The sequence below is a fragment of the Morone saxatilis genome, unplaced genomic scaffold (assembly GCF_004916995.1).
Source record: "Morone saxatilis isolate NCDOM2014 unplaced genomic scaffold, NCSU_SB_2.0 Contig18, whole genome shotgun sequence".
Lineage (NCBI taxonomy): Eukaryota > Metazoa > Chordata > Actinopteri > Moronidae > Morone > Morone saxatilis.
The window spans coordinates 22,079,176-22,106,191 of record NW_023339740.1 but is presented as its reverse complement, the minus strand read 5'-3'; the positions used below and the strand labels follow the sequence as shown (position 1 = coordinate 22,106,191).

At 40.3% G+C, this 27,016-nt stretch overlaps 1 protein-coding gene across 9 annotated transcripts in view; it reads right to left on the bottom strand.

Annotated features, from left to right (window-relative positions):
• Nucleotides 1-9,938, bottom strand: part of nav1b (neuron navigator 1b) — a 53,971-nt gene extending 44,033 nt beyond the window's left edge. For 7 of the 9 annotated variants that reach the window (XM_035661219.1, XM_035661220.1, XM_035661222.1 and 4 more), the window contains exon 1: nucleotides 1,124-2,147. In XM_035661219.1, the coding sequence (XP_035517112.1) occupies nucleotides 1,124-1,853 (730 nt within the window). In that variant the 5' untranslated portion in view covers nucleotides 1,854-2,147. Of the gene's footprint in view, nucleotides 1-1,123; nucleotides 2,149-8,867; nucleotides 8,957-9,145 lie in introns of those variants that run through there. The other 2 variants (XM_035661217.1, XM_035661218.1) reach the window with 2 other exon arrangements.
• Nucleotides 9,939-27,016: the final 17,078 nt, after the last annotated feature.

The following is a 27,016-nucleotide window of genomic DNA, read 5'->3' as shown; positions in this document are numbered from 1 at the left end:
CCCCTTAGCAGTTTTATGCAGAAGGTCTCTGCAAACCATTTTTTCTAGAGTTACTTAAATGGTCAATAGATTTAAGGTCTTGACAGGAAAATAACTAAAATCTATGCTGTCAAATAACCTTGCAGGAAAAACTGCAAGAGAAACTGCATTTGAATTGTAATTCATCTAAATTTTAGGGAAAACTCTGACAGCTTCTCTCATCATGTGACTGAAATACAGGTCAAAATTATAAACACTATTTGCCATTAAACAAGGAGGTATACTTTAAAATAAAAAGGAAAAACAAGACAAAAAATAATGAAGTCATATGAAGCATAATCACCATCACACAATCAATACCCTTATTATTCATCAACCCCTTCCTATTGATAAACCTGACCTATACCTCTAGAGAGAAAGCCATTTTCTTTGCAATTTGCACCGTTGTACTACACACGGTGTACACCATCTGTCAGCGCTCTACAGATGAATGGAGCTGGGAGGAGGCTAAATATGTGTCTGTGGGCCTAAAATGAATTCAATATGGCATGCCACCTTTCCCATCTCTCTTTTTGGAAGTGTACGTGGAGCAGCGGATGGACCCTCGAGTGCATCGGCACATGTTGCAGCAAACAAGAGCTTTATAAAGGAGATCCGTCTGCTGGTAATAATCCCCAACCCCTCAGGCTTTTTTCATGCAATCAGCCGGCAATGCTAAGATGGGAGGCAAGCATATTTCACATAATCAGTGGCACCAAGCCTCAGACACCTGAGTGACATGCTGGAGGAATAAGAACAATAGAGCATCACTATAGCTTTGGTTTTCTACTAACCATTCAGCTTTATGGAAAAATGCCAAACTGATACAGCATTCGATTAAATAATAAGAGGAGGGGCATGCTTTGCAAGCACAACAAGGATGTCTTCCTTTTTTCTCAGGCGGCGAACTGCATAAAATCCATTCAGGGGGAATGTGGGTCTGCAGCAGCAAGCAGGTGCCGTGTGGTGGCTGTATCAAAGGGGGCGTGCTGCCGACTTTGACAAGCACTGAGAAATCATACAAGCGCGGCAAGCACATGGCGGCCACACGTACTTTAGGGGCCATGGGGGAGTAGAGGTTTCAAGACTACTCCACTTTACTCACCTAACATCTGACTGAAGAGCAGCTGCTCCAGGTCGCCCAATACTGTCACCACCAGTTCTGGGTCCACCTTCAGGAAGGGCTTGTCTCCCCCTTCCTCTCCCTGGCCTTTGGAACCGGATTCTCCTCCAGCTCCGGCTCCATGCTTCTTAGCATTGGCCTTCGCCTTGCTAGAGAGGATCTCGTCATCTGACTTGCCATCCTCAGCTGCCTTGCTCAGGGGCTTCACCTCAGCATAAGGACCACGAGGAATGCGACTCTGCTTGCTCAGAGCAGAGGGAGCAGCCAGAGGGCTGAAGGGCTTGGGTTTGCCCTGGAACAGTGAGTGTTCAGATTTGGATAGGTTTCGAGAGAGAGGGGCACCCCCTCCGGCACTGCTGCCACCCCCTGCCATCTTTGGCTTGCCCGTCTTGGTCTGCCCTGCTCCAGGCTTGGCCATGTCATCACACCACTTGGGCTCATAAAGGTGCAACTTCTTCTCCGCATCAGTGAGTACAGCCAGGTTTGTCATAGACCTCTGCTTGCGGAGATTGGAGGGCACTGGTAGCCTGCCATCAGAGCTACCTGCCCGGTAAACCTTCAGTTCACCCCGCTGAGTGCTCTGGGGCACTCCAGACTTGGCCCTCTTAGCTGCCATACCAACTCCTTTGCCATCTGCTTGGCCGTATGCCTTTGTGCTATCCGTCCTTTCCATCTTCAAATCTCCTCTGCCTTTCACACTATTTCCAAGCATGCCTCCTGCATGAGACCATATAGAAAAACATCAACAAGGGAGAAAACAGGCTTCCTTATAAAACCCTTTTCCTTGTGCAAAAACATACATAAAAATGCTTCCTCTAAGGCAAATCCTGCAGCCTTCTCTTTCTTCCCTCTGTCTCCTTCTCTCCCTCTTTCGTCCTGACAGGCTGCTGCAGCTGCAGCTGTTGCAGTGCTGCCCAGGCACTCCCTTTCTCTCCTTCCCTCCCGTTCTCCTTTCCTCCGTTTTTTCCACACTCCTCCCTTCAGCGCACCCTCCTGCTGCTGAACCGCGCAGCAGCGGAATGACAGCGGCAGGCAGACGCAACAACACTCCCTCCTCCACCTCCTCCCTGCTTTCTGCTGCCTCTCCCTCGCCTCTGACTGCCCTCCCATCCTCCCTCCTCCTTCTCCCTCGTTTTTTCCTTCATTTAAAGATGCTTCGCTGTGTCTCAGCAGAATAAATGAAATGCAAGAAAGCGATGAGAAATGATCATCTGTGGCTTTTAAAATCAGGCACCATTCTCCTCTTACACACTATGTTTTCCCACCATCTCCTCTGATTCCTTTGTTCTTCCCCTCCCCCAACCTCACCTCCAGTGTTCCCTGTTCAATACACTCAACATGATGCATGATTTGTGATGTTAGTAAAGTGTTATTAATGTGAGTGGATACACATTTAGATATGTAACTACAGACATAACATACATTATTATCACTGTCAAAATTCCACACAATGCAACAACTGGAGCATCCAGATTATCTCTTGATCCTGTCTGAGCTTCCTTACGATATCAATTCCAGATTTACAGCTGGATAAATCATATGCTAAAAATCAGCAGTGTGTCCTGCTATAAATAGATAAACTGTTTCATACAATATCAACGATGGTGACATAAATGTTAAAGGGTAATGTACATTATGTTATGTTAATAAAAACTGTGACTGGACTATGATGTTTTTGTCCATTGCTTGAAAAAAAAAAGAGGAGAAAAACAAGTGTATTGGCCAAATTGGTGACTTAACTTCAGCAGACTGAGTGAACGACAAGATGTGCCAGTGTAAGCAAGTAACACACCCAAAACCACTTTGGAAATACACACACACACACACACGCACACACATACGTTAAATTGAAAATCCAGTCATATTGTTTTTAAGGCAGGGTTTTTTGCTAACATATGAATATAATCATCTTTTTAAGATATTCCACACCACCATCTCTCAAGAGGATTGAGGAGGCTCTGCAGCGCTCGCATGCAGCGCTGCTCCATGGTAACCACCCTCTGTCATCGCCTGCATGTCATCTGCACCAGACCTCACTGCTGTGCACAAACACAGCTGCCAAAGAAGCCTTTACCTTTTCCATAAACTATTTCCTATACAACCCTCATGTTATTATGTGTTAATCAGATAAAACTTCTTCAAATAATGCAAATGCAAGGCTGCTGAATACATTTTTTCTTCTCTTGTTACGGGAATGACTGAGTAGACAATTGTTCTTTTCCACAACACAGCATGGCTGAATACAAGCATGCTAGATAGGGCAAATCCACTGGATATGATTGACCTGTTAGCAACAATGCCCAGAGGGTACTACTCTAGCTCTCACAATGGGTTTGCAGCACACTCCACTGCTTTTTTTATTTGGGTTTCAGGGCACCTGTGGTGGCTCATGGACCAGTGAGGTTGTTTGATCTGGCAATTGGTTACTGGAAACAATGTCATGTCTTGTTCCTCCTCATCACGGGTTCCAAGACTCCCCTGCTGACTCCAGATCACTGCCTGAACCCTTTACTCCCATGATACAGTGAATAGCTCATTTGTTTTTTGGGAGTGGGGATTTCTTAATGAATCGTAGGATGACAAATTCCGACATTCCAAATTTACTGCAATGTTGTCATAGGACTTCTGTGCAAGTTTGCACCAGACAGAAACAAAATCAACATCTTCTTTCAGGAGGTAAGTGGCTTCACTGGCTTTAATTTGGTCCTTAACAAACTATTTTAACAATAAAAAAATTGGATAGATTAAAGTTTTGTGAACCGTTTTGAGATGTCTGTTTTGCCATAAGCGGCGGTGAGGTACTGTTAGTTGGGCTGTGCTCACTGGCTGCACAATTTCAACTTCTCCATATCAGGAAACGATGCAGGCTCACCTGATCACACACACTCTCATGTGTTTCTGAAAAGATTTTATGCAAGAAATAGGCAATGCCGTAACAATGTCTTGATTCAAATTTGATCAGCACTGCCCAATTTGACATTTTGATCTGAGGTTTATGCTTTGTGCTGGATGGACTCACTGAGAATGTCAATCCCAAGATAGCCACACCCTAAAGGAAATCCTGCTTTATCATGTATTTTACTCTAAATGAAACATCGTGCTAAATGGAAGAAAACTTGAAAACAGCAATTGAGGCCATAAACTAATAATAAATCAAGTAAGAAGTAGGGTAATTTCCCCATAAGCCTAGCAGACTGTTGGAGCCCATGGAGCTGCCCCCTGCTGGCCGTTACATAGAATGCATTTTCACTGACAGTGTGTCAGCTTCACTTCACACACCTGGACGCTCTGTCCACTATACTGTCAATGGTACAGACACAGGACCCCAATGGATGAATCCTACTGACTTTAGTGACATTTTAGTTTTTTTGAGAAATGTCTGAACTATTGGATAGATTGCCATCAGATTTGTGGTACACATATGTATTGTCCCCAGAGCACAAACACTAATGACTTCAGTGATCCCCTGACTTTTCCTCTAGCGCCACCAGCAGGTTCACATTTGTGGGTTTTGAGTAAAATGTCTTGTGGGACTATTGGATGGATTGAAAAAGTATAGAGTTCATTCTGTGAATTTAAATGCAAAAACTTTCAAATCGCCACCACTTCTCAGGAGAGAGCAGGGTGGAGCTGCATCTTTCATTTGGTTTCTTTCACATCTGGGTCTGATTCTCGCTCTCCAACTGGCCATCTGAGTAATTGTGTGTGTTTGCATGTTTGTGTATTTGTGTGCATGGTATGACAGGACAGCTACACAGCTGTCTGTTCTCTGGACAGCACATGTAATCATTTTGGGGCTGCTCAGCTGCTGCAGTGTAATGGATTCAAGAATGTCTGGGAGACTTCCACATGTGCTCGAAGGGGAAAACCGCTGATAACATCAATGTAAATGTGCACATAGTCACATGTAGGTTGAAGTATGGTGCTAAAGGAACATGCAAATATTGTTTGTGCATGGTGTTGAAGTCATGTGGTAATTATTGCTACACAAAAAAAGACCATAAATAGAGATCTAATAGAATCATTGTGTTTGCTGGAATGAGACCAGCCTGAGGGTTGACGACTGACCTGAGCAGTTTTTCTCACCAGAATTTCCTTTCAGAAATATTCTATTCATGATGAACTCAACCTGCTGGAAATGATAACAAAGGTAAAAACCATCTTGTCTGAGTTGAAACATTTGTCAAAGTGATTAATTTGTGGCTTAGTATTAATCTTAGAGCAGTGAGTCTCCCTACTCTGAAACTTTAGTCACTTAAAGTAAGAGTTTTCACCAGACCCCAACTCAGCTTGAGTTTCTGCAGATGTTTCTACTGAATGGAACAACCCTATTTTTCATCTTCCAGCAAACTTGTAGTTGAAGCCGGATGACAGCTTACAAAGAAACATCTCTCTGCTCTATGGTCAAAAACAGAATTTAAGCGTCCCTCAGGTCCATCCAGTAGGGACAAGAGGAACTCCCAGACAGGAGGTGAAAGCCGATCCTCCCATCAAACCACTCAATCTCTCAGTCCAGCATCTGTCCACCCTCAACTGAGGACCACTCAGTCTCTGGTCTCGTCTCTCCCTGAGGAGGCTGCCTGGAGGCCCTCATCCCTCAACGTCATTAAGATAATGAAGAAGACAGTTTTATAGCAGAACAGTGCAATTATATCTGCATGTTGGGTGATCAAGAGCAACAAATATATGTTGCAAAAATGTTAGACATGGTAAAGGTAAATGGACCTGTACTTGTATAGCGCCTTTCTAGTCTTCCGACCACTCAAAACGTTTCACTAGTGCACATTCCCCTTTCAAACATCACTAAGGATGCAAATGTCATTGAACAGAACTAACTTCTTTCATACCAATGCTGTGCATCGGAGCAATTTGGGATTCAGTAATCTTGCTCAAGGACACTTCGACACGTGGCAGGAGGAGCCGGGGATCGAACCAACAACCTTCGGATTAGGGGACAACCCACTTTGCCTCTGAGCCACAGCCACCCAACATGTTAGCAAAATGACTTGTAAAGTCACTTGGGCTAGTAATTTAGGTTTTTAAAACAAATACTACTGCCATTTAATTAGTTGTACTCCCAACTAACAGGAGAAATACTACTTAAGCAATAGATTATTATTGTTGCACTTAAATTTGTTATTAATTCTTCCCTTAACTTCACTGGAAGCTCTAAGGACACTTTTGTCCAGACTGAAATATCTCAACAAATATCGGATGGATTGAAATTTTGTACAGACGTTTCCAGAAAATAAATCCAAATCAACTAAGTATTAGACCTTTCCTCTAGCACCACCATGTGTCTGACATCCCAGGTTTTGGTTGAAATGTTTCAACAACTACTGTCTAAAATAGTTGTTTATAAAATTTGGTACTCACATTCCCCCCCAGGATGATTATTATATAACATTGGTGATCCTTTAACTTTACGTCAACTCAAAGTCCCAAAATTTGTCCCAAACTCTGTTTTATGACGAAATACCTGCAAAACTTATTTGCTAATATTAGCATGCTAAAATGCTAAACTAAGATGGAGAACATTGTAAACACTATACCTGCTAAACATTAGTATGTTAGCATTGTCAACACAAGCATGTTAGCTTACTGATTAGCATTTAGCTCAAAGCATCACAGTGCCAGTACAGTGTCACAGAGCTGCTAGCAAGGCTGTAGTATCTTATTTATGTCTATTTTTAAATATTTTATTTGAGTAATTGAAACAATAGTGTGTATAATGTTTGACGGGTGCATTTCAGTTATTTGGTCTGAACTGGAAAGAAGTGAGTTACACCTAGTTTTAACATGAAATTACTTTGAAATTATGAGGCTTATGGAAAAACATCTAATCTCTTTATGTAAACTCACACAACAAACATATTTAACTTTTATTTTTGTTTTGCGGTCACAGCGGTTACCCCTGAGGCAATAGTGCCTGCATACTTACATAAATCAATATCACTCATGTACAGTAGATCTTTAATTATGTTATGCCCCTCTAATTAGAATTAATTGATTCAATTGTTGTGGTTGTATCTGCTAATGGTGAATTACCTTCACTCAGCAAGATATTCCAAGTTCCTTAAAATAATGAAATATTGACCAAGCAAATACAGTGTATGTGTGTTTGTGTAAACACGTCATGTTTGTATGTCAGTCTCTAAGCAACAAGGTGTGTGAGCTACAGAGTTGTCGCAGGCATCAGAACAAACACAGCATTCAACTTTTAATGTTTAACACAGCTCTGACAGACATGACATAAATTTAATCACGATGGCACACCAGAGACACAAAAACATGTAAGAAACAGTGCTGCATTAACAGTGCTGTGTGATTTGAGAGAAGTGCTCTCTGCCAACAATCTGTTTTCCCACATAAAGAAAGAAGTGAAGTACTTCAGGAAATCCTGATGCAAATAACAGGTGGTACATACAATATGAATCTTTCGTTGTGAGTTGGCAGCAGCTCTGGTGAGAACAACTGCCACGCTGAACAGAGTCCAGTGTCAACAATCAGCCATATTAAAGCTTGGGTGTTACAGGATGCAATATAATACAATTGGAAAAACAGGGTTTTGCATAACTCACTGGTTGAACTCTGTGAACTGAGCGAAAAAAGTATTTTTTCCCCAAGATATAAGTAACTTGTTCTGGTGTACTGACACTACAGAGCGAGGACATACTTCTAAAGGACGAAGGGTAAATTAAATTGCAAGTCGACAAAGTAATTAAACTTTATGGACTGCTGGCTCTTCAATTTTAAGATCCTGGATGAGGACCCTGAGATATTACCATGTTTTATTATTGAGCATGAGTCACTGCATATTCGTAGGTTTACAGCAGTGGTTCCCAACTTCTTCAGCCCCTTAAAATGTTTGTGCAACGCCTGGTCACATGCTGCATATGTTTGAGCTGTGGGCACATCTTTATATATGCGTAATATTGGGGGGATTTTAATTGGCTAGCCAACAGTAGAGAGAAGACAGGAAACCAGAGGAAGAAACGATGGGGAATCAGATGCAACAAACATCCCCAGCTACACAAACTAGGGACCAGGGGCGGACCCACATTGTTAACATTTAGGGCTTAGCCCAAACCTAACAGGGTCCAGGGGCATACTTCCCTGGGGAGATCTTTTTAAAGTTACATAACATAGGTCAGGTAGTAATTTGTCGTAAGTTACTAATCTTGAAACTTATTTTTGTTAAACTATGCACAGAATGAATTTTTAGCTGACAAATCTGTGACATATGAATCCATGCCATAATACTGTAAAAGATAGCAATATTTCCTCAGTAATAGAACTTTTGCTCGAGAGTGAGGATAAATAATACAAAGTTGAAGTTATTTTAAAAACCTCAAAGATCTGAGGCTTTTGAGAAAACATCAGGGCTGTAGCCCCAGAAGCCACACCAAACCTCTCCGCCTCTGCTGGGGATGTTGCAGTTTTTGGTTTCTGCCTAAGAGCTATGAGCACTTCAACCAAGGAGTTATTTTGCTTCTCATATGGATTCAATCTTGTCTTGAGGCTTGAAGAATAATAATTTTCAGTATTTCACAAGAACAGAACAAAGAGTACAGAAAGGTCTAACATCTAAATATCTTGTCTTTTCCTATCTAGTCAACAATCTTATGACCCAGACTTCCAGGTTAGGAATCACTGGTTAGTACATCAGGTGTGTCTGTTTTCCCAGGGTGAACAGATTACTGGCAGGAGATTTAAAGAGACTCACCTAAATCATCACAGCAGACCTCCATGGAGTCAGAGGAACAGTCACTAAGATCATCAAGGGCAACATCTGTGTCCTCATGGACCTGAAATCTACAGTAAAAAAGTTCAACACAAATTTGAATGAAGTGTTACTTAAAGTGAAAAATACTCTTTTTAAAATGTCATTGAATCATGAGATGCCTTAAGGCTGCATCATATTCGATGTCTCCTAAAAATAAACTGCGGCCTGTGCTATGCTGCTTATCATCCCATCTTAAAAAGGTGAAACACTGCCCTCACCTGAACCTGAAGGGAGCAACAGCGGCCATGTTGACTTTTCCTGGCTCACTCCCTCTGCGTGGCATGTTGAACGTGTGATGAGAAGTCTTTGATTTGTTATTGGACATCTCTCTTTCGGAAGCTTGCACGTCCTGGTTGGAGATGTTCCTCACCTCTTTTTGGATGTTGCCCATTCCTGATATCTCATTCCCATTTGTACCTTTAGTATAAAGCAGACGTCCTCTTCCGTGGGCCAACTGGACATTAGCAGAGAGCCGGCAGAAGGCGTCATCCTCAGCTGCATTGTCCACAGTCCTTAGCCGATACTTTCCAAAGGTCCAGTTTTTGTTGGTGGTTCGTCTAAACTGGAGGTCTCGCAAAGCCTTGTGGGTCAGTGTGCTGCTGCGGAGATCCAGTGTGTCTTTAGAGCGTGGAACTTCTCTCTTCGGTATCTGAGGGCTGCTGTATGCCGAGCACGTTCCATCAGTTCGCTCTGTAGCTGCTGGGCTTCTGTGAGGATACATGCCAGCTTTTTGTTGCAGCAGGTGGTTCTTTAAAGCTGTACCTCTCAGCAGCTCTGCAGAAGCTGAGGACAGAGAGGAGGAAGAACAGGAGGGCCGTTTTTTGGCGGCGTGCTGATACTGCACTGTGGGATTGGGGAGGCCACTGTATTGTTGCTTGGGATCCACCTTGGAGAGAGGCATCATGCTTCTAGGTAAAGGCAGACTCGAGCTGACACCTGCGTCGCTCTGACTCTGAGACATGACTTTGATGTTCACTCCACCGCTCATGGTTGATGAGAGTCACTGGGCTGAGATCTGGAAAGACAGCAAGAAAATGAAATTCAGAACAAAATTCTCATTGCAGTTTTAAAAACATTAAAGTGAATGTAGCAAACGACTACAGCTACACTACAAGTAAAGATTCATAGTAGTATCCAATGCAAATGTGAGAACATCAGGATTTATAAAATTACACCAAACAATAACGGAGGCAGGTTTTACTCAAGGAATATCATCAGGAACAGGCGTAAGGAACAGAAGAAGCAGCGAGTATCCACACATCAAATATTACTACTGGACCTTATTAGACTGAACAGGCAACAGACGACATGAAATCCCCCCAACAGCATCTCTAAAGCCCAGTAACTAATAGCTGTTTTACTGGGGATTATGTGCCAGACTATTTCTCAGTCGAGACCATTCATCTCCTCCAGTCTCTGCTGGTTCTCACTTTTTGTGCAAAGCCAAACTAACCAGCTGCTGGTGATAGCTTAATGGTACCAATCTTCTCATCTGACTTTTGTCAACAAAAGTAACAAATAAGTGTATTTTCCAAAATATCTTCCAAACACAGAAATAGCCAACACAACTCCATCATTGTTTGGAGTGACCTCTTAAATATAAGTGGCCCTCCAAACTTCTGTCAACTCCAAATATTAAATTAACCCTCTTGGGGTAAGAAAAGGGGATTAAAACAAGATTTTGAAACTTGATGTGTGAGTCAAAAAGGAAAATATGTTTGGTGGTTAAAGGAAGATTGTCTTACGGAGGTAAGCACCTGTTATCTGGAAGCTGTGTGTGTGGACATCCATCTTTTCTCTATACTGTATGATGGATAACAAGCCTTCATTTAAGATTTATACTGTAGAAAATACTGTAAAACAGCTGTGCATTCCAGGGCGTCTACCTCACAGAGAGGAGGTTTCTAACCACAGAGGTACTGACTGAATGTGAATGTGTGGGAAAGAAGAAAGAGGAGAAGATGGTTTGAGGGGAAGGAGCATTTTACCATTATGGATCAATTACAACATCAAAGTAGCTTAAAGGTCTGACATCCAGATTAGTCATCAGTTCAAATTCCTCAACTGGGAGAAACACTGAGATCAAAAAATGAAATGAATGAAATTCTAGATCAGATGCTGTTTAGCTGTTTGTAGTTGCACTCTTCAACTTCACTCACAACTGATCCAAGGCCAAAAAAAAATCAAAGGTTAAATAAGGATTAAAAGAAACCATAAACCAAAATGTTACTCAGAAATAGTTAACCTAAATTATGTTGCATTTAAAATTAGATTAAAAATAATCAAACAGCATTACGCAAAATCAATCAAAGCAGCAGTTGAATCAAAAAAGACGCCATATGTTTCAACAGCTTTGCCTAATGTATTCCTGGTCCTCTAGCCACAACCTCCAGTGTGAGGCGTGTTGTGAAAGCCAGTGACAGACTGACACCACTTGGCACATGCTGCCGGAGAACGGCTCCTTTCAGGCCATGCCAATACCGGCTGTCCCCACCCCGGCCCCGCAGACACCACCTCTCCCTCCAAAAGATATAATGGTGGGGGCTTCATCAGTCCACCAACTCCATCACCTACACCCCTCCATCCTGTCACCTGATACTGTCAGCTGATAACTATGCAAGATGACCTTGGAAACACAGTGCAGCATGAAAGTGAACACTTTAATAGAATATAGTCACTGGTTAATAAATGCAACTTTTCTCTGAATGGACATTAAGTATTTTGCATAATTTCTCTGAAAAAAAACATTGTCTATGAAGTCCTCAGTTTAATATTCTAATTCTGCCCCTTTCATACATCTACATTGTTATGTAAATGTGACGAAAACCTTACCTTTCGTTTTCTGAATAACCATCTGAGTCACTTCTATGGAAAAGAAACAACGCTTCCAAGACGATCAACAAAAAATCTTTCTGCAGCTATTTTTATAATTGATTAATCATTTAAGTCATTTTTCAAGCAAAATGCAAACAATTTACTTCTTAAATGTGTGTATTTGCTGCTTTTCTCTGTTTCATTGTAAAATTAATAATGTTGGGTTTTGGACTGGGCACTAGACACAACGATTAATTGAGACAACCATACAATTAAATTCATATAAAGGCTACAGCACACAGAGAGAAAAAGAGTAAATGCACATCTTGTTTCATGTTTTGAAGAAAATATGATAAAGTTATAATTTAATAATCATTTATATATACTAATAAATTTAATAAACCACAAAATACACATTTTAAAATTGTAAAAGGTATTCTTCTCATAGAAATCAGTGATTGAGAAAAAGTATGTCTGAATGATAACAGAACATGACTTATGCTAGCAATGTTTAGCATTTTTCGTTTACAAGAAATCCTATTACAATGTAAGCCCTAATTATGACAATAATATTACTGCTACTTCTGTCGGTTCTGTTCATGTGGGACCTTTTGCATGTCTATCAATCCTGAAGAGGGTTCCTCCTATTGCATTTCTTGTGATTTCTCCCATTTTTTTAGGATTAAGTTTGTCCAAGCCCAAAAACAAGTAAAAAAAAAAGAAAGAGATTATTTATAAAGCCTTCTAGGAAAAGAAATTGATTTTGGGGCACAATAATGAATAAACTTGACCTGACTATCAATCATCTTACATCACGTATGCTGGTAGCTAAACAAAAACCTATTTGTCATATTTGTGTCCCTGTGTGCCCTTCAATATCTCTCCTCCTTATGCCTTGTTTAAATAAACGGAAGAGAAGCCTTGAAATAACTTGATGTGCTTAAAAACTACTGCTTCACACACACACACACACACACACACACGTAAATTCATACATGTACACAAACGTGCATTTAACAGAGCAGGAAATGTCACAGGATTAATACAAATAGTTATCCAATACTGCAATGTGGAAATGCCTGCATTATATATAAATAAATGTAATGGAATCCTTACTTCAAATAGTATTTATTCATATGATGCGCTTACATTGAAAGTTAATAAACGATGATACTGAATTATATCGAAGACAAGTAGTTAAGTTAATAAATGCATGTCCTCTGAATCTAAACTGACAGAACTAAATGAGATAGGATTTGTTCGTCTTACCTGAATAAATAAATGTCCAGCATTAGTCAATCTTCAGCACAGAGACAATAGGACGACAACAGTGTGGTGCGGTTCAGACTAACTTGCTCTCAACACAGACGAGCTACACTTAACAGTATGATGCAGCTTACAGTAATACAATTTAGACCCACGTGCTGCTTTAAAGTGAGTGGGGGAAAATCAATGCTGGACAACAACAAGCCAGTGAGCAAGCTGTAGGGAAACTACATGTGTTCACATCTCCTACAGTTCCACACACACACCATTGTCACACACACACACACACACACACACACACACACACATCTCACCCATTATGAACAGATATTAGTGACTCATACTTCGATCTTTCTCTGGTGACATCATGCTTTGTTTTTCCCCCGGGGCTCATGTTTCTGTGACAGTTTGAATGAGACTTTGAGCTCCTTTTTAACATGCCAGCCTTTCAAAATGCCATCATCAAAGCATCCAGCCAGCAGTATGAGGAGCTAAAACTGCCCCAGTCTTCCAACCCTATAATCAGCCCAAGGGCCAGACTAAAGATACTCAACACAGACCAACAACATGTCGGCGTGGGATCACTTTACTGGTGAAGTCTCCAAACTGCAGTGCCAGAGGGTCTGATAATGCACTCATAAGACATCAGAAGAGCCTATTTTCTAAATCCTAGAAATCCATTTTGGAAGAAAAGAAGATGACCGTCTTAAAATGTAGTTCTGAAAATCTGGAAATCATCATCATTATTCAGGAAACCGGCTCAGGGCTTATGATGGCTTCTGTAAATATCGATTTGTTTTGGGCCAAATGTCATCTTGTGAGGTGTCACCTTATAAAATGGTGAATGTTTCCTTTCACTTGCAGATGTTTTAAAGAGTTGAATTTGGCCGTGCTGTTTCAGTCTCTTCGTGCTCCAGTTTCTCTCCATTGCTGCTGAGCACCAATAGATAATAGAGTTGAACGAGTGCATCATTATCTACATAATTCAATTTTCTCAAGACTGTCACACTATCTAGTTTTACAAGAGGCCTGATCTAATTTTTATATATAGCACCAAGTCCCAGATTCCTGATTTTCACTGCTTCCTCCTGTGTCCTAGCTTTATTCAAGAGGAATTCTGTTGGGGGAAAAATGGACTGAGGTCAACTCACACTGTATCAAAAGGTACACACACGTGCACACAAAGACACAATATGCAGATGAAGATGTGTGTGGACAGAAGTAAAGCATGGCTCTTCTTACATTTGGCTGAAGGCGCACTGTTAGGTGACACCAGTTCAGACTGTGTTTCCATTGTTTGTGACAGCTAAAAAGCTACACTTCGTGTTTTCCCTCCAGCACCACTGTTTTTCAGCTATTTGAGATATTTGGACAACAAAACAGCTGGAAACTTAAAGCTACAATTATTTTTTGGTATATCAGGAGTTATATATTTCCTTTGTTTTATCTTTTCAAAAAATCAGTCAATCTAGATTACAATAAGGATTTGTTAGAAAGAGCAGAAAATTGACTGGATCCAGAATAGCATTAAGTTAATCTTGTTAATCAATTTAATTGAACATTAAAACGGTGTTGCACGAAGACATTAATAACAGGTGTGGTTCGAGGGGTAGCAATGCCGGTTGGTCCAATCACTTTGGTCTAGACTGAAATATTTCTGAAATATCTATTGTCATTAAATTTGGTAAACACATCTATGTTTCCCTCTGGATGAATTGTAATACCTATGGCAATCCCCTGACTTGCCTCATCATAAAACTTTGTCCACCACTTTGTCTACTAAGGAAGAGGTTAGCATGCTTACAGGCTAGGTGAACATGATAAACTGCTGCTGCTTAACATCAGCATGTTAACATTGTTATTGTAAGCATGTTAGTATGCTGCACCATGTGCCAAACTACAGCTTTACAGAGCTTCTAGCATGTAGACTCTTAATGTAGTCTTAATTGTTTCTGGCTCAGTGGGAGTGTCAAAATCAATTTGAGCAGTTTGACTAAAGGGAAAGTAAAGTAAAACCATCTTTTTTTGTATGTGATTAAAACTGTAATCTACGACACTGCCCATAAGACATTGTCACCGTTTGTTATTTCTTTTGGCCACTGAAACCCAGAAAAATAGAGTATCTAGGCAAATAAAACATGTATGCAATGTTAAATAGGCAAACAGAATAAAAGTGTTATTATGACCCCTATTGTATGAAGACCCATCAAGGGACGAGGGTTGGAAATTAGTCTAGGCTATGGTATGGTGGTACTTTATGTGGTATTTTTAAATGCATAAACATTAGTTTGTAGGTAAAAAATAAATCACCTTTTCTGTCATTTAATAGGAACTGTGTGTACATTATGGTCAGTCTAAAGTGGATCACAGTCATACAGTCAGAGCTGCATCCTTTTGCTCTCCCTGGACAAAAACATTGAAAGCTTTTTTGGACAATAAAGTTTGTTCAGCTACATTTTCCTGCTATAGAATAAAAAAAAAATGTCCTAATGGCATTGTCTCTCCAACATCGATAATCGTGAAACTCCCTTCTCCTCCATCACACATTGTAATAAAATTACAGCAGACTGCAGCAGCACTCCCCTGCAGTGTGTGTGTGTGTGTTTACTTATAGGCATGTGCATTATTTAAACCACATGTTTCTGTCCTGTCATCACCTACCATCACTTCATACATTTTTTGTAACATTTGCTGAACATCAGATAGTCAGAGATTACCATTAAACCATTAAATACAAGCATATTGTCTTCCATTAAAGCCTACTGTACTTTTTGTGGCACGCAAGATTAGAGTGGGCATTTAGGTGGGTGAAGTTAATCTGTTGGCCCATTACAGAGATTTATCCCTTATAAGTCACTTTAAGTTATTAACCATGGTCAGTAATGCCATGACATCATCGACCCCCTGTAATGCTTCAGCTTCAGGCAGCTGTGTCCTGCTGTTTGAAAACAAACAAACACAGAAGGTTTAAAATGATCAAACTGAAATGATCTTAAAGGGTAAATTCCATATTGGATCATTGATTAAATCTCTCTCTATGCTTTGATACATTTATGTCGCAGCAGGTGATTTGCCTTTGAACCTGTGGCCTGTTCTTCATACTGTATGTGTATGTTAGCTTGATTTGATAGGCCTTTTCACAGCATACATTTTGATTTGTCATAGGAAAAGCATGTAACATTAACTATGCCTCCGTTATATACAGTAAGCCACGAGAGTGTGACAGTGAGCCGGCATCTACAGTACCAGGACACCTGAAGCTAAATTAAATTCATCCATCATTAATTGTATTATTTAGACCTGTGCATTTCAAAATGTCTTCTTTGTTGTAGTAGGATCCTAAAAGCTTCCTTTGAATGTATCTGCAGCTGCTGTTCTTTAAGAACAGGTAACATGACTACAGATGCAATTGTAATTAGCCTTACACATTAAATTCTACTATTGCCTCTTTAATTTCAGTATTTCCCCTTACCTGCAATAGACCACCACCATTAACATCTTTAAAAATGAATACACTTCACATTCAAAGGAGAAAAGGCACCTTTCATATTGCAAATATTTAATATTTAATTTGAGTGTGCCAGTTAGCACCTCTGACGAACTCTCTTTGGGGAAACCTAAGTGATTTTATTTGGAGGATTTAATTTAATAATTATGGTATATTTAGAAAAAAAGAAGGTCCTATGTAGCAATCTCTGCAAAACATGTAGCCATGCCTAGCTCTCCACCTGCTCTATTTTTAGTTTTTAGTTATCCAAGATAATTTGATATGGATTAGTAAATCAGTCCCCCGGTCATGATCGAAGAACTGAGTTTGCAGAATAATAAACAACAAGATGACGGTTAACATTTTATCGGTCTTGTGCTGGATTATTATAATCCTGAATTAGTTGTAACACGAAACATTAAGTCTTGACTGGGTGCATTATGATTTAATAAATTGAACCAAATCACAGCAATCCTTGTTGTCATTCAGTGCAGATTTACCATTTACGAAGCAGTGTTCAGCCTTTGGACTTGCTAGTTTTCATTCCGACATGCTGTTAGAGACCATTTTACAGAGTGCAAAGAACCACCTGTGGCCAGTGACCAGGTTTTACACCCACTGCCTATAAAAACATACACACAGTAAACTACAGGCTTCAGGCACATACAATGAGCTTTCTACATTTTTAAGTATCAGTTTCAGTACATCTTTTTTGGTGCCAACATCAAATCAATAAAAGTAGCTATTTGCAGCCATTCAGTGTGGTTGTTTTGAGTACTTTTGTCGGTTTGCTTCAAGCTAAAACACAGCCAGTGTTTCAATCATGCAGTGACCTGATTTTCTTTTTAAAGAAACACAAGTCTAGAAGAGTTAGATTGCTTGTTTAAAAAAAATAAAAAATCAGATAGCAGAGGCCATTTAAACTAGCAGTGTCTGCAGCCTTAAAGCTAAATGGGTCAATGAGGCCTTTCCATAATATCCCAGGTTACATTGCTAATATGACATAAATGATTTATTTTTTATTTCTGCAATGTCTACCTGAAAAAAAAAGTAGACATTGCCCCTGAAGGATCAGAAAACAGATCATAAGCGCTACAGGATGTTGTATTGTAAAATCCCTAATGCACACTACAACAACCTTCCTCTGCAGTTATATGCTGCTGTTATGCAACTGACACAGTTCTCTGAAGTGAACTGTAGCTCGTGTAGGAAAAGGAAGGCGGTCTACACAGCATACTGCATACTGTGATGAGTCAAAGTGTGGGTAGTTGTCTGTGGTGGACCATCAGTCCTGCGAACTGGGTCATTAGAACACATAGGAGAAGAGAAATGCATCAGAAATCTGCCTGAAAACTGTCCAAACTATGCAGCGACAACACCTAAAATAGTACAAGTATTTCAGTTCATGCATAAGCAAATAAAACACACTTTTTCACTTTGATCCTTGAGGCGCACAAGAAAAGACTGCAGTAATAAACATCTTTCTGTTTCTACATCTAGATCCTATTGAAATCATATGAAGGGGGACCTTTCGGCTAGATTAAGGTAATCAATCACTATGTAAATAATGAGTTAACTTCTAGAAGTAAAATTACAAATTCAGATAAAGGGGCACCCTAATAGATGGTTAAATTAGTATATTGGAAATTTACAGGACAATAAGTGCTTTGATGTTTTGAGTTTCCAAAGCAACATCAGACAGATGACCATAAAGGTTGGTGCCTAAACTGCAAGCATATTGATTACAAAAATGTAAAAGAATCTTGTCCTCATGATATACTTAATTATTGATTTTTAGACATGTTTGGCTGATAGGTTCAAGATTAGATGAATGCATCTCCAATAAATGCCAGCTTTTTAGGAAAATAACAATTTTTTATATGACCAGCTTCCACAGGAGCACTTGGGGTATAAAAGAAAGGAAAATAATATTGTATTCAAGGGTGCTACAGCACAACAATATACTGAACAGACAAGTATGGAGATTTCCATTCACAAAGACAGTACATTGTAATATTAACTCACCTTAGCCAGAAGGGGAGGAACTAATTAGTGAAAACAGCTAAAAATGGTTGGAGTGAAAACCTGCGCACATATGGCTCTCAGTGGCACCACTGAGCTCGGTCTTTAACCCTGCAGAACCAAAAATGACCAACTGAAATGTTCAACCGCTCCATCTGTCAGTATTATCTACATCAGGCCAAATGCAGACTTACTTTGAGGAAGCACAGGAATTCTAGTCCTGGATCAGTTTGACTTGTTATGTTTACAACCCCCATGAAGATCTTACCCAATGTCCAAATCTGGACCCAAAATCATTTGTCTACACAGTTGGTTAATGGACTAGGCCAAGATGTAACTTTGGATAAGAATCACCTATCCAATTTTGTGATCTCTGTAATCTTCTCATAAACCCTCATTCAACATTTTCCCTCCCTTCTAGACTCTCAGTAACAATAGCGTGGATTTATTCAATTGAACATGGATCAGCTCTCCAGATGCCACTACAGTAAGTAAAATGCTGTCATTGGTCAGTATCATGGCCTAAACTTCAAAAAACAACAAACTTGATGGGTTGCATAGCAGATAAAAGTTTAACATAAAATTAAATCATTGTGCTATTGTCACATAATTCAGTCTCAGTGGTACTGTCAACATCTGGGTTTTAGAGTTTGTGCTCATCTTGTAAAAATTAGTGAGACTGTTTAATTATAAACACAGTCAGCTGTTCAGCCACACACCAACAGCAGAGGAGTTCCACTACGGCTGCCAGATGTTGAACTAAAGTTCATATAGTCAGCAAGGTGGAATCTGTTAACTCCCTAAATCTCTGACATATTGTAGCATCCATACTTTCTGAAAGGACTCTGTCTCCTATAGTCCATCTATAGTGTCTTATCGCCAAGAGCCTCCTGTGTCTCTCCATCAATGTCTGGTTTCAACTCAGTGTCTGTTCACTGGGGGGCAAGCAGCACTGAAATGTCAGTTCTCCAAGGAGGTGCAGTGGCTGCAACATGTCAGTCAACAGCTGACAAGATGTTCACTGTGACATAAATTGTAACCTGAAGACTTAACACTGAAGAACTATACTTTATTCTGAAGTTCAAGTCAAGAGCACTTCAAAAGTAAGTACTAGTCATTATCTATTAAAGAAGCCTCCAAATCATTTACATTAGGTCGTATATTGACACACTTTTACATTTTTACACTTTTACATTTTAAGACCTTAAAAAGCACTTTTATTTGCTTTTGATTTGGTGTATTTGTCATTCCAACAGACAACTGGACCAGAAACTGTAGCGTAAAGATCACCCCTGACATTTTCACCAACAACCGTTCATGTTTGACACCCTTGCCTCTGGCAGCCATCACAGACTCTGCATCAAAACAAAGATAAAGCCAGACCTGCACCTCTGCACAATATGGGAGGAGTCTTCTTCACCATGTGTCATACCCCTGACAAATCTCTGTTCTGAACCCTCAATATTGTATAACAGCTCTATATATATACGGAACGCATAAAATATGTATCAGGTTTTCCGAGTCCAGCACACATGTCATTTTGGGTTAGCCAAGGTGGAACATGTCTGCCACTGGAGCGTGTCTGTGGACTAAACTTTCCAAACCAGACAAACCACACACACAGACACACACAGACGACAGTTGGATTCAGGACACACTGAGACGTGGCATTTACGAGGGAACAAAAAAAATATATAAATAAAAAATGTTAAATTGCCCTTTGAACATGATGCTCCCCAGTATTTGAAAACATCCCATCATAACATCATTGTGTATGCATGTGCTATAATATTATAATCATCATAATTATTTTGATGCTATGTGTAATTTGAAATAAGCTATGGATTTTCTGTGCAGTAGCTCAATGTGACCACAATGCTGGCAATGGTTACTCCTTTGAAGGAAAGATGAGAAGGAAGCTACAAAGCATCTGCTTTACGTATGGAGAGCTTCTGAAAGTGTCTTGGACATGATGAAGGCTGTTGAGAAGAGAGAAAATTATGCCCTCTGCAGCATTTTTCGCCACCATAATAGATGTTGTCTTACCACAGGACACTATTTCTGTGTTGTTGTACCATAATACAGAGTGACATCGAAGTTAGTTAAGTTCAAAAGTGCAGCAAGTTGTACACATGATAGATCTGTTTTATTGGTAATGACATCACCAACCATTAGTGGTATTCTCAGAGCCATGCATGGATTCACTATGTAGAATTGAATTACTTTATGGTCTGTATTGCGTGCATCAGTGCATGCTAGGGCTGATGGAAATTCAATACTTTGTTACCAACCAGAATGTGTTGTAGCAAAGTACAGAGTAAAATGGTCAGGCACCTAAAGCTGAATCAAATTCATTCTTAGCCACATAAAATTTCTTGTGCATTGTCTTCAAGATGGATTGGCACAACATTTTAACAGACATGAATGCATTAAATTGGGGCGCTCTGATAGCTCACCTGCTAGAGCCGGCGCCCCATGTACCAAGGTTGAGTCCTTGCTGCAGCCGCTATGGGTTCAAATTAGACTCTACTAACTAGTCCGCCTTTCCAACCTTGTTGTGTTTATACTTGCACTCTTGCAAACTATTCTCACTCAAACTTTCGAACTTGTAGATTTTAATTATACATTCAAAATATTCAGTGAGAAACGATACCCAGCCCTTTTGAATAGTCTGTATATCATACAACATGTGTCTCTGTTTATCAATGTGTTCATCATCTGGAAAATAAATATAATCAAATAAGCCTCATATTTCAAAAGAAATTGCTCATGTTGATTCATTCTTTGATGAGGACATCAAACAGCAACACATGAATAACCACACTGTATCTCGGTGTAAACTAAGGAGAGGAGTAGCATGAACGTGTGGGACTGATGCAGTGGTAGCACACACTGGTATGAGTCAGCAGTACATCCCAGACAATTACTGAGCACATGACTGCCCGTCCCATGCAGGCCGAAAAAAAGTCCAGCATGGGACTGCAAAGTCTTTTCAGGAATTAGTCCAGCAGCCTGTGTCCTGTTTCCCTCAGGCCTCTCTCTCTGCCTGCAGCCAACACATGACAGGAATATCTCAGTCAACCAAGGGATGCTCTTTTGTTAAATGACGGTGACTGCCAACTGCTCACATGCTCAACAAACACTAAAGCATTTTATAGTAGTGCACTTGTTTATCTGAAGTGTCTGGGACAACAAGGTAGTAAGTGGGATTAAAAATTCAGATCAATAAAAAAAATCCAGCTTTAATTAAAAAAAAACTGTGCAGCTGGAATGCCTTCCCCTAGTCAAACTTTATTTTAATATACTCTAATGGACATTATTAATCCTCAATATTCAACAAGGACCTCAAACTTACCTATGAGATTAATACCTTAGTGATGCAATAACAAGTGCAAGGAAAGTCCACTTGGTGATGTGAGTGCCAAGCTGAGTGATGAGCAGGTGTCCATCAGTCCATCCCTCTCATGCTCCAACGGTGCAGAGCGGCTGCTCCGAACACTGTGCTAGTATAGTACACTGTCCGATATGCAAATTCCCAGATGGGACAGAAAACTGCAGCCTCCAGCTCAAACAGCATCAAGGACCGAAGCATTCCAGCCTCCGTCCGATGTCTGTATCAAAGTGGGGCTGCTCCCTTCCTGCTTGCATAACAATACTCTAGATAGATCCTCTGCTGCAGTTGGTGCCTGTGGATCAGACTACTTAGCCGACAGGCGCTCTCTCTCTGACTTGCAAATGGACTTGGCGCTGTTCCAGTGCAAGTCTCTCGAACGAAAAGTGCTGAGCTAAAAGTGGGCCATATACCTGGTGAAACACTCATAAAACTGCTTTATACTCTGCATTGTCTTATCTTTTCTCATTTTCTATCTGTCACTGTACAGCTTGGCGGGTTGCATCTTTTCCGCCTGGCGCTCAGCATCCTGAGTCACAGCCAGAGCCAGTGGACTGAACTGATTTGAATTGTCACTGCATGTTTGTAGTTGGCTGCCTACAGGGCACAGGCTCCCTCAGCACAACCCTCAGTGGGAATCTGGGCCAAGGGAAGCAGACTCAGAGGTGTCAGCTCAGGAAAAAGAAATGACAGGAGCGATGACATGGTGACAGCATGGGCTCACACACTTTTTCTTGTATAATCTTTGAGGTGGGGATTACAAACTGCGACTAGGACAACCCCCACTGTGTGTTGTGAGGCCAAATATTACAAAATGACTCACAAAATCAACTTGCAGAACATGCACAGGCCAAGGACATGAGGTAGCTCATGACCAAATTTAGCGTGTGCCGAGAGCAATGAAACAACACATACTGGTGTGAAGATATAAGGCAACGGGTGGTGTGATAATGGGTTATGTTATATTCCCTCTTGCACATTTTGAGTGAATTGCTTCTCCTTGAAGTTAAATCACACTGCAGGATGACTAAAGTTCATGAGGGGAGATTATCAACTGAGGCAGTTTGGAAATTGGAGCCCTGCATCCTCTGTGTTGAGTCACAGACAGGAGATAAGTGAGGATTACAGTCAAAGATGTGTTCTGGCTGGACATAGAAATATTCAGAAATGTGTAATTAATCCGCACACGCACACTGTATACACATGCTGTCTGACCTTGAGAGATACAAATTGCTATCTACATTATTAGATCCCTTGCACAGGGCTGAACATAATCACAGTTTAATTAAAGGTGCCAAGATAAAGAATCAGCGGGTTCACAGGCAGGTACAAAGAGCCCAAGTGAATTGAACTGATAGTAAAGTCCTTCATCCCTCACCCTACTCTCACAGCTTATTAATTGTGCACTTCACACTCCAATGCACGCTCTGCTTCAGTTAATAAACCTTGTCACCTTTTGCATCAGTACGGCTTACAGCAAGTAGTACACACCAAAAGAGAAGACAGTAAGAGGAATCAGGGTGTGTCTTAGCATCACTCAAACATAATCTCTGCCCATATCTGACCTCTACTGACTAATTTATGAAACTGCACCTCTCCACCTCTCATTACGGCCCCAGTGCATGCCGCAGAGCTGGAGTCAGCAGAGAGCACATTAAACTCGGTGAAACATCAAACTGCTGCTTGTTGAATCAGACACAGAGGGTCATTCAGCACAGACATCCTGCCAAACTCCCTCTGCCCTAAAACACAATTATCTCATTTCCCCTCCGAAATGCATCTAATAAGGTTTATTGGATGAATAGGAGTTATATTTTCATATCCTAATCTATCTAAATGATATTATATGAATTAGGACAAAATGTTTTAGCTACATGTGTTAGAACAGCTTGCTTTTGTTTTCTCACACAGACTTGGACAAGAGCTTTATTGCTAAAAAGTTAAATTTAGACGGATTAGTAACTTGATTACTGACGTCCCTGAACACGGTGGAGGAAAATGCATTTAGTTTAATGAGTGGGATTTAGGTCACTGTTGACCACATAATACAATATTCAAATAATAAGTTGTAGTAAAGTAGGCCTGCAAATAATTATTTTTCATTGATTTATTTAATGGATTATTTCATAAAAGGTCAGAAAATGTGCCCTAACAATTTCTCAAAGCCCAAGTTGACACATTGAAATGTCTTGTTTTGTACAACCATGAGTCCTAAAACCCAAAGATATATGATTGTATATCATAGAAGACCAAAAAAACAAAAATTCACATTTGATAACTGGAACCTATAAATATTTGGCATTTTTGTGTGAAAAAATGAGCTAAACCTTTAATAGATTATCAAAATAGCTGCTGAATAATCATCTGGCAATCTATCAATGGACTCATAATTTCATCTTTGCAGTAAAGTTAAAAACACATGTACGAATACATGCAAAGGAAAATGCAAAAATAGGCTACATGAGATTATACATGAAATAACACACAGCAACACTGAAATCATCCACAGTGGATTTACCACTAAACACTGACGTGCACGAAGCCAAATGCACTGACACGATGACGGCTAGTTGCTAAGCACACATTCTCAGCGTGAAGTCAACTCACCTCCTCCAGCTCTTCCTCCTCACCTGACAACTTGGCAAAGCTCCTGTGAAAAATGCTGCCAAATAGAAAAAAGGGGGACCATTACCAGGGGAGGAGTCCTGGCTTCAAGTCAGGTCAAATGCCAAAAAGAGACTGTGCTGAATTCCTCCATAAGACTCCAATAAGCCATCACCACTCCTCCGTACACTGATGGATGGACCAGAGCCCAGCCCCGTCCCTGCCTCTTATCTTCCTTTGCCTCTTATCCTCTCCTCTTTCTCTGGATTAAATCCACTGAGTCTGTGACTCCACTCATCTCTTTCTCTCTTTTCCCTTCCTCTCTTTTCCCTCTCTGTCATGAACATAATCACATGTACACATACTACACAACTGGGCGGATGTCCACAGAGCAGAGACAGAGGGCTAGTGTTGGCCAATCGCCGGCTATAAATAGGCTTCTTGAGTTCATCATTGTCTCTTCCTATGATGGTGAAGAGCCCAGAGGGCTTCGAGAGAGGGAGGAAAGAAGACCAAGCAGCATCACTCTCTGATGGCTTTTACTCCCCTCCTTGTATCGACTACAGTCTCCCTATCAGTTTCACCTTTGCTGATGTTTTTTTTTTCTAACTGAATGATAAAAAGAAAGAAGAACAGTACAATGTATTGTACTTTGAAGTTTTATTTTGGTTTTTGTAGGTACACCATAAATTCATCTATCATAATGAAAAGGTCATTTGTGTGATGTGCTCTAATAGCGTGAGAGACATTTAGACACACCATTACCAGTTAAATGCCAACGATGCTCTTCATGTAGTAGTAGTATAAGCAGTAGTAGTAGTAGTAATAGCAGTAGTAGTAGTAGTAGTAGTAGTAGTAGTAGTATACTGTGTCAGTCTACATTCTCTTATAAAAACAGCTGTTACAGTAGTGAAACAACTTTTTTTTCACTGTCCAGTGAAAACTATGTACTGTATCTACAACCTACAACATGATATTTAACTTTTCTGAAGGATTAAGTGATCCCTGAGCAAAAGGAAAAAAATGATTAATGATGTTAAATAAACCAACTACAAACCCACTGGATCATCAAATGAAATCAAGAAAAGTGTTGGAGAATTGCGGAGGCTGACAACAAAGAATATAACTTCTTACGTATGTTACATTGCAAGCAAAAATTGGTCACAAGAGAGGTTCCCTTCCTGAAATAAACTCAACTTTTTAATAATTGTCCAACCAGAAGAAGTCATTAGAGATGGGACATTTTACACTTAAAGGGATATCCCGTAATTCATCATATAAAGAGAAATAAAAACACAATATTGACCTAAATCACATGGCATCAAAAACGTTGCACTGAGCGCCGCTTTTCATCCCACTAGTCCAGGGATGCCCATGCAAAATGTCCCAGGTCAAGTTCTATTACCAATACACTATGGTATGGTACAGTATACAACCAAAGAAAATATACTAATTATTGTCAAGCATACAAATTATGCTTCACTGGCATTGCCAATATGTTTTAGTTGATAGGTCAGACACATTCCTAGAGAGAAATGTCTGACTGACCTATTGCCCCGAGCCACACGAATCACTTAAACCCATACAAGAACACTGAAACAGCGAGTAATCCACTGAGCAAGAAGGGACATCCCATGCTTTCTGCAAAAACACCTTGTAAGGCAGCAGCGTTTCTTCTTAGATTGGACAGATTTATAGGTCGTCCGCTCTGGATATCACTGCTGCTTATCATGGTTTCTCTCTTTTATTAATGGTTGTCTGAGACACATAAGCGTCAGCAGGGAGTACACCCAGTATTTCATGAGAAGGTACATACCACCCCACAGTCAATTCCACTGCACGAGTTGTCATGAGAAAATGTCCGATATGGTTAAGAGCAAGAATCACAAACAAATACGGTCATTATGAAATTAAAGGCCGATTGCCTTCTAGCTTAAGAAAACACGGTACTTCTGCATTCTCACATTCAGTTACTCAGTTTGAATCCAGCTCAGCCATGTTTCAAGCAGGTCAGAGATATGTTTTTCAGTGTTTTGTCTCTGTTCTAGCCTCTGTGACAGGTGTACTTTCAGCTTTAAGGGTTTTTGAGGTTGTTCACATCCATATTTGGTGAACAGTGGAGGGACTGTGGCCCTTTTCTTTCTAATCGTTTCCCCTAAATATAAGACCAATGATGCCAAACTGACATATTTAAAGCAACCATGGAGGTTTTTTGTGCCAAACAGTGGAATGCCTTTGATTTGCCAAATCAGTCATCTGACCTCAATCCAACCCATCATGTGTTTCACTTACTAAAGACCAGACAGATGGAGAAAAGAAAAAAAATTCCCTCTCAGAGCAAGAACAAGTGAGAATGAAAGATGGCTACAGTACAGGCCTGGCTGAGCATCACCCGGGTGCCTGCTGATGATGAAGAAGAAGAAGAAGAAGAAGAAGAAGTTTATTGATCCCCTAAGGGGAAATTGTTTTCTTCACTCTTTTTTTTTTATACACACACTGGCTGAA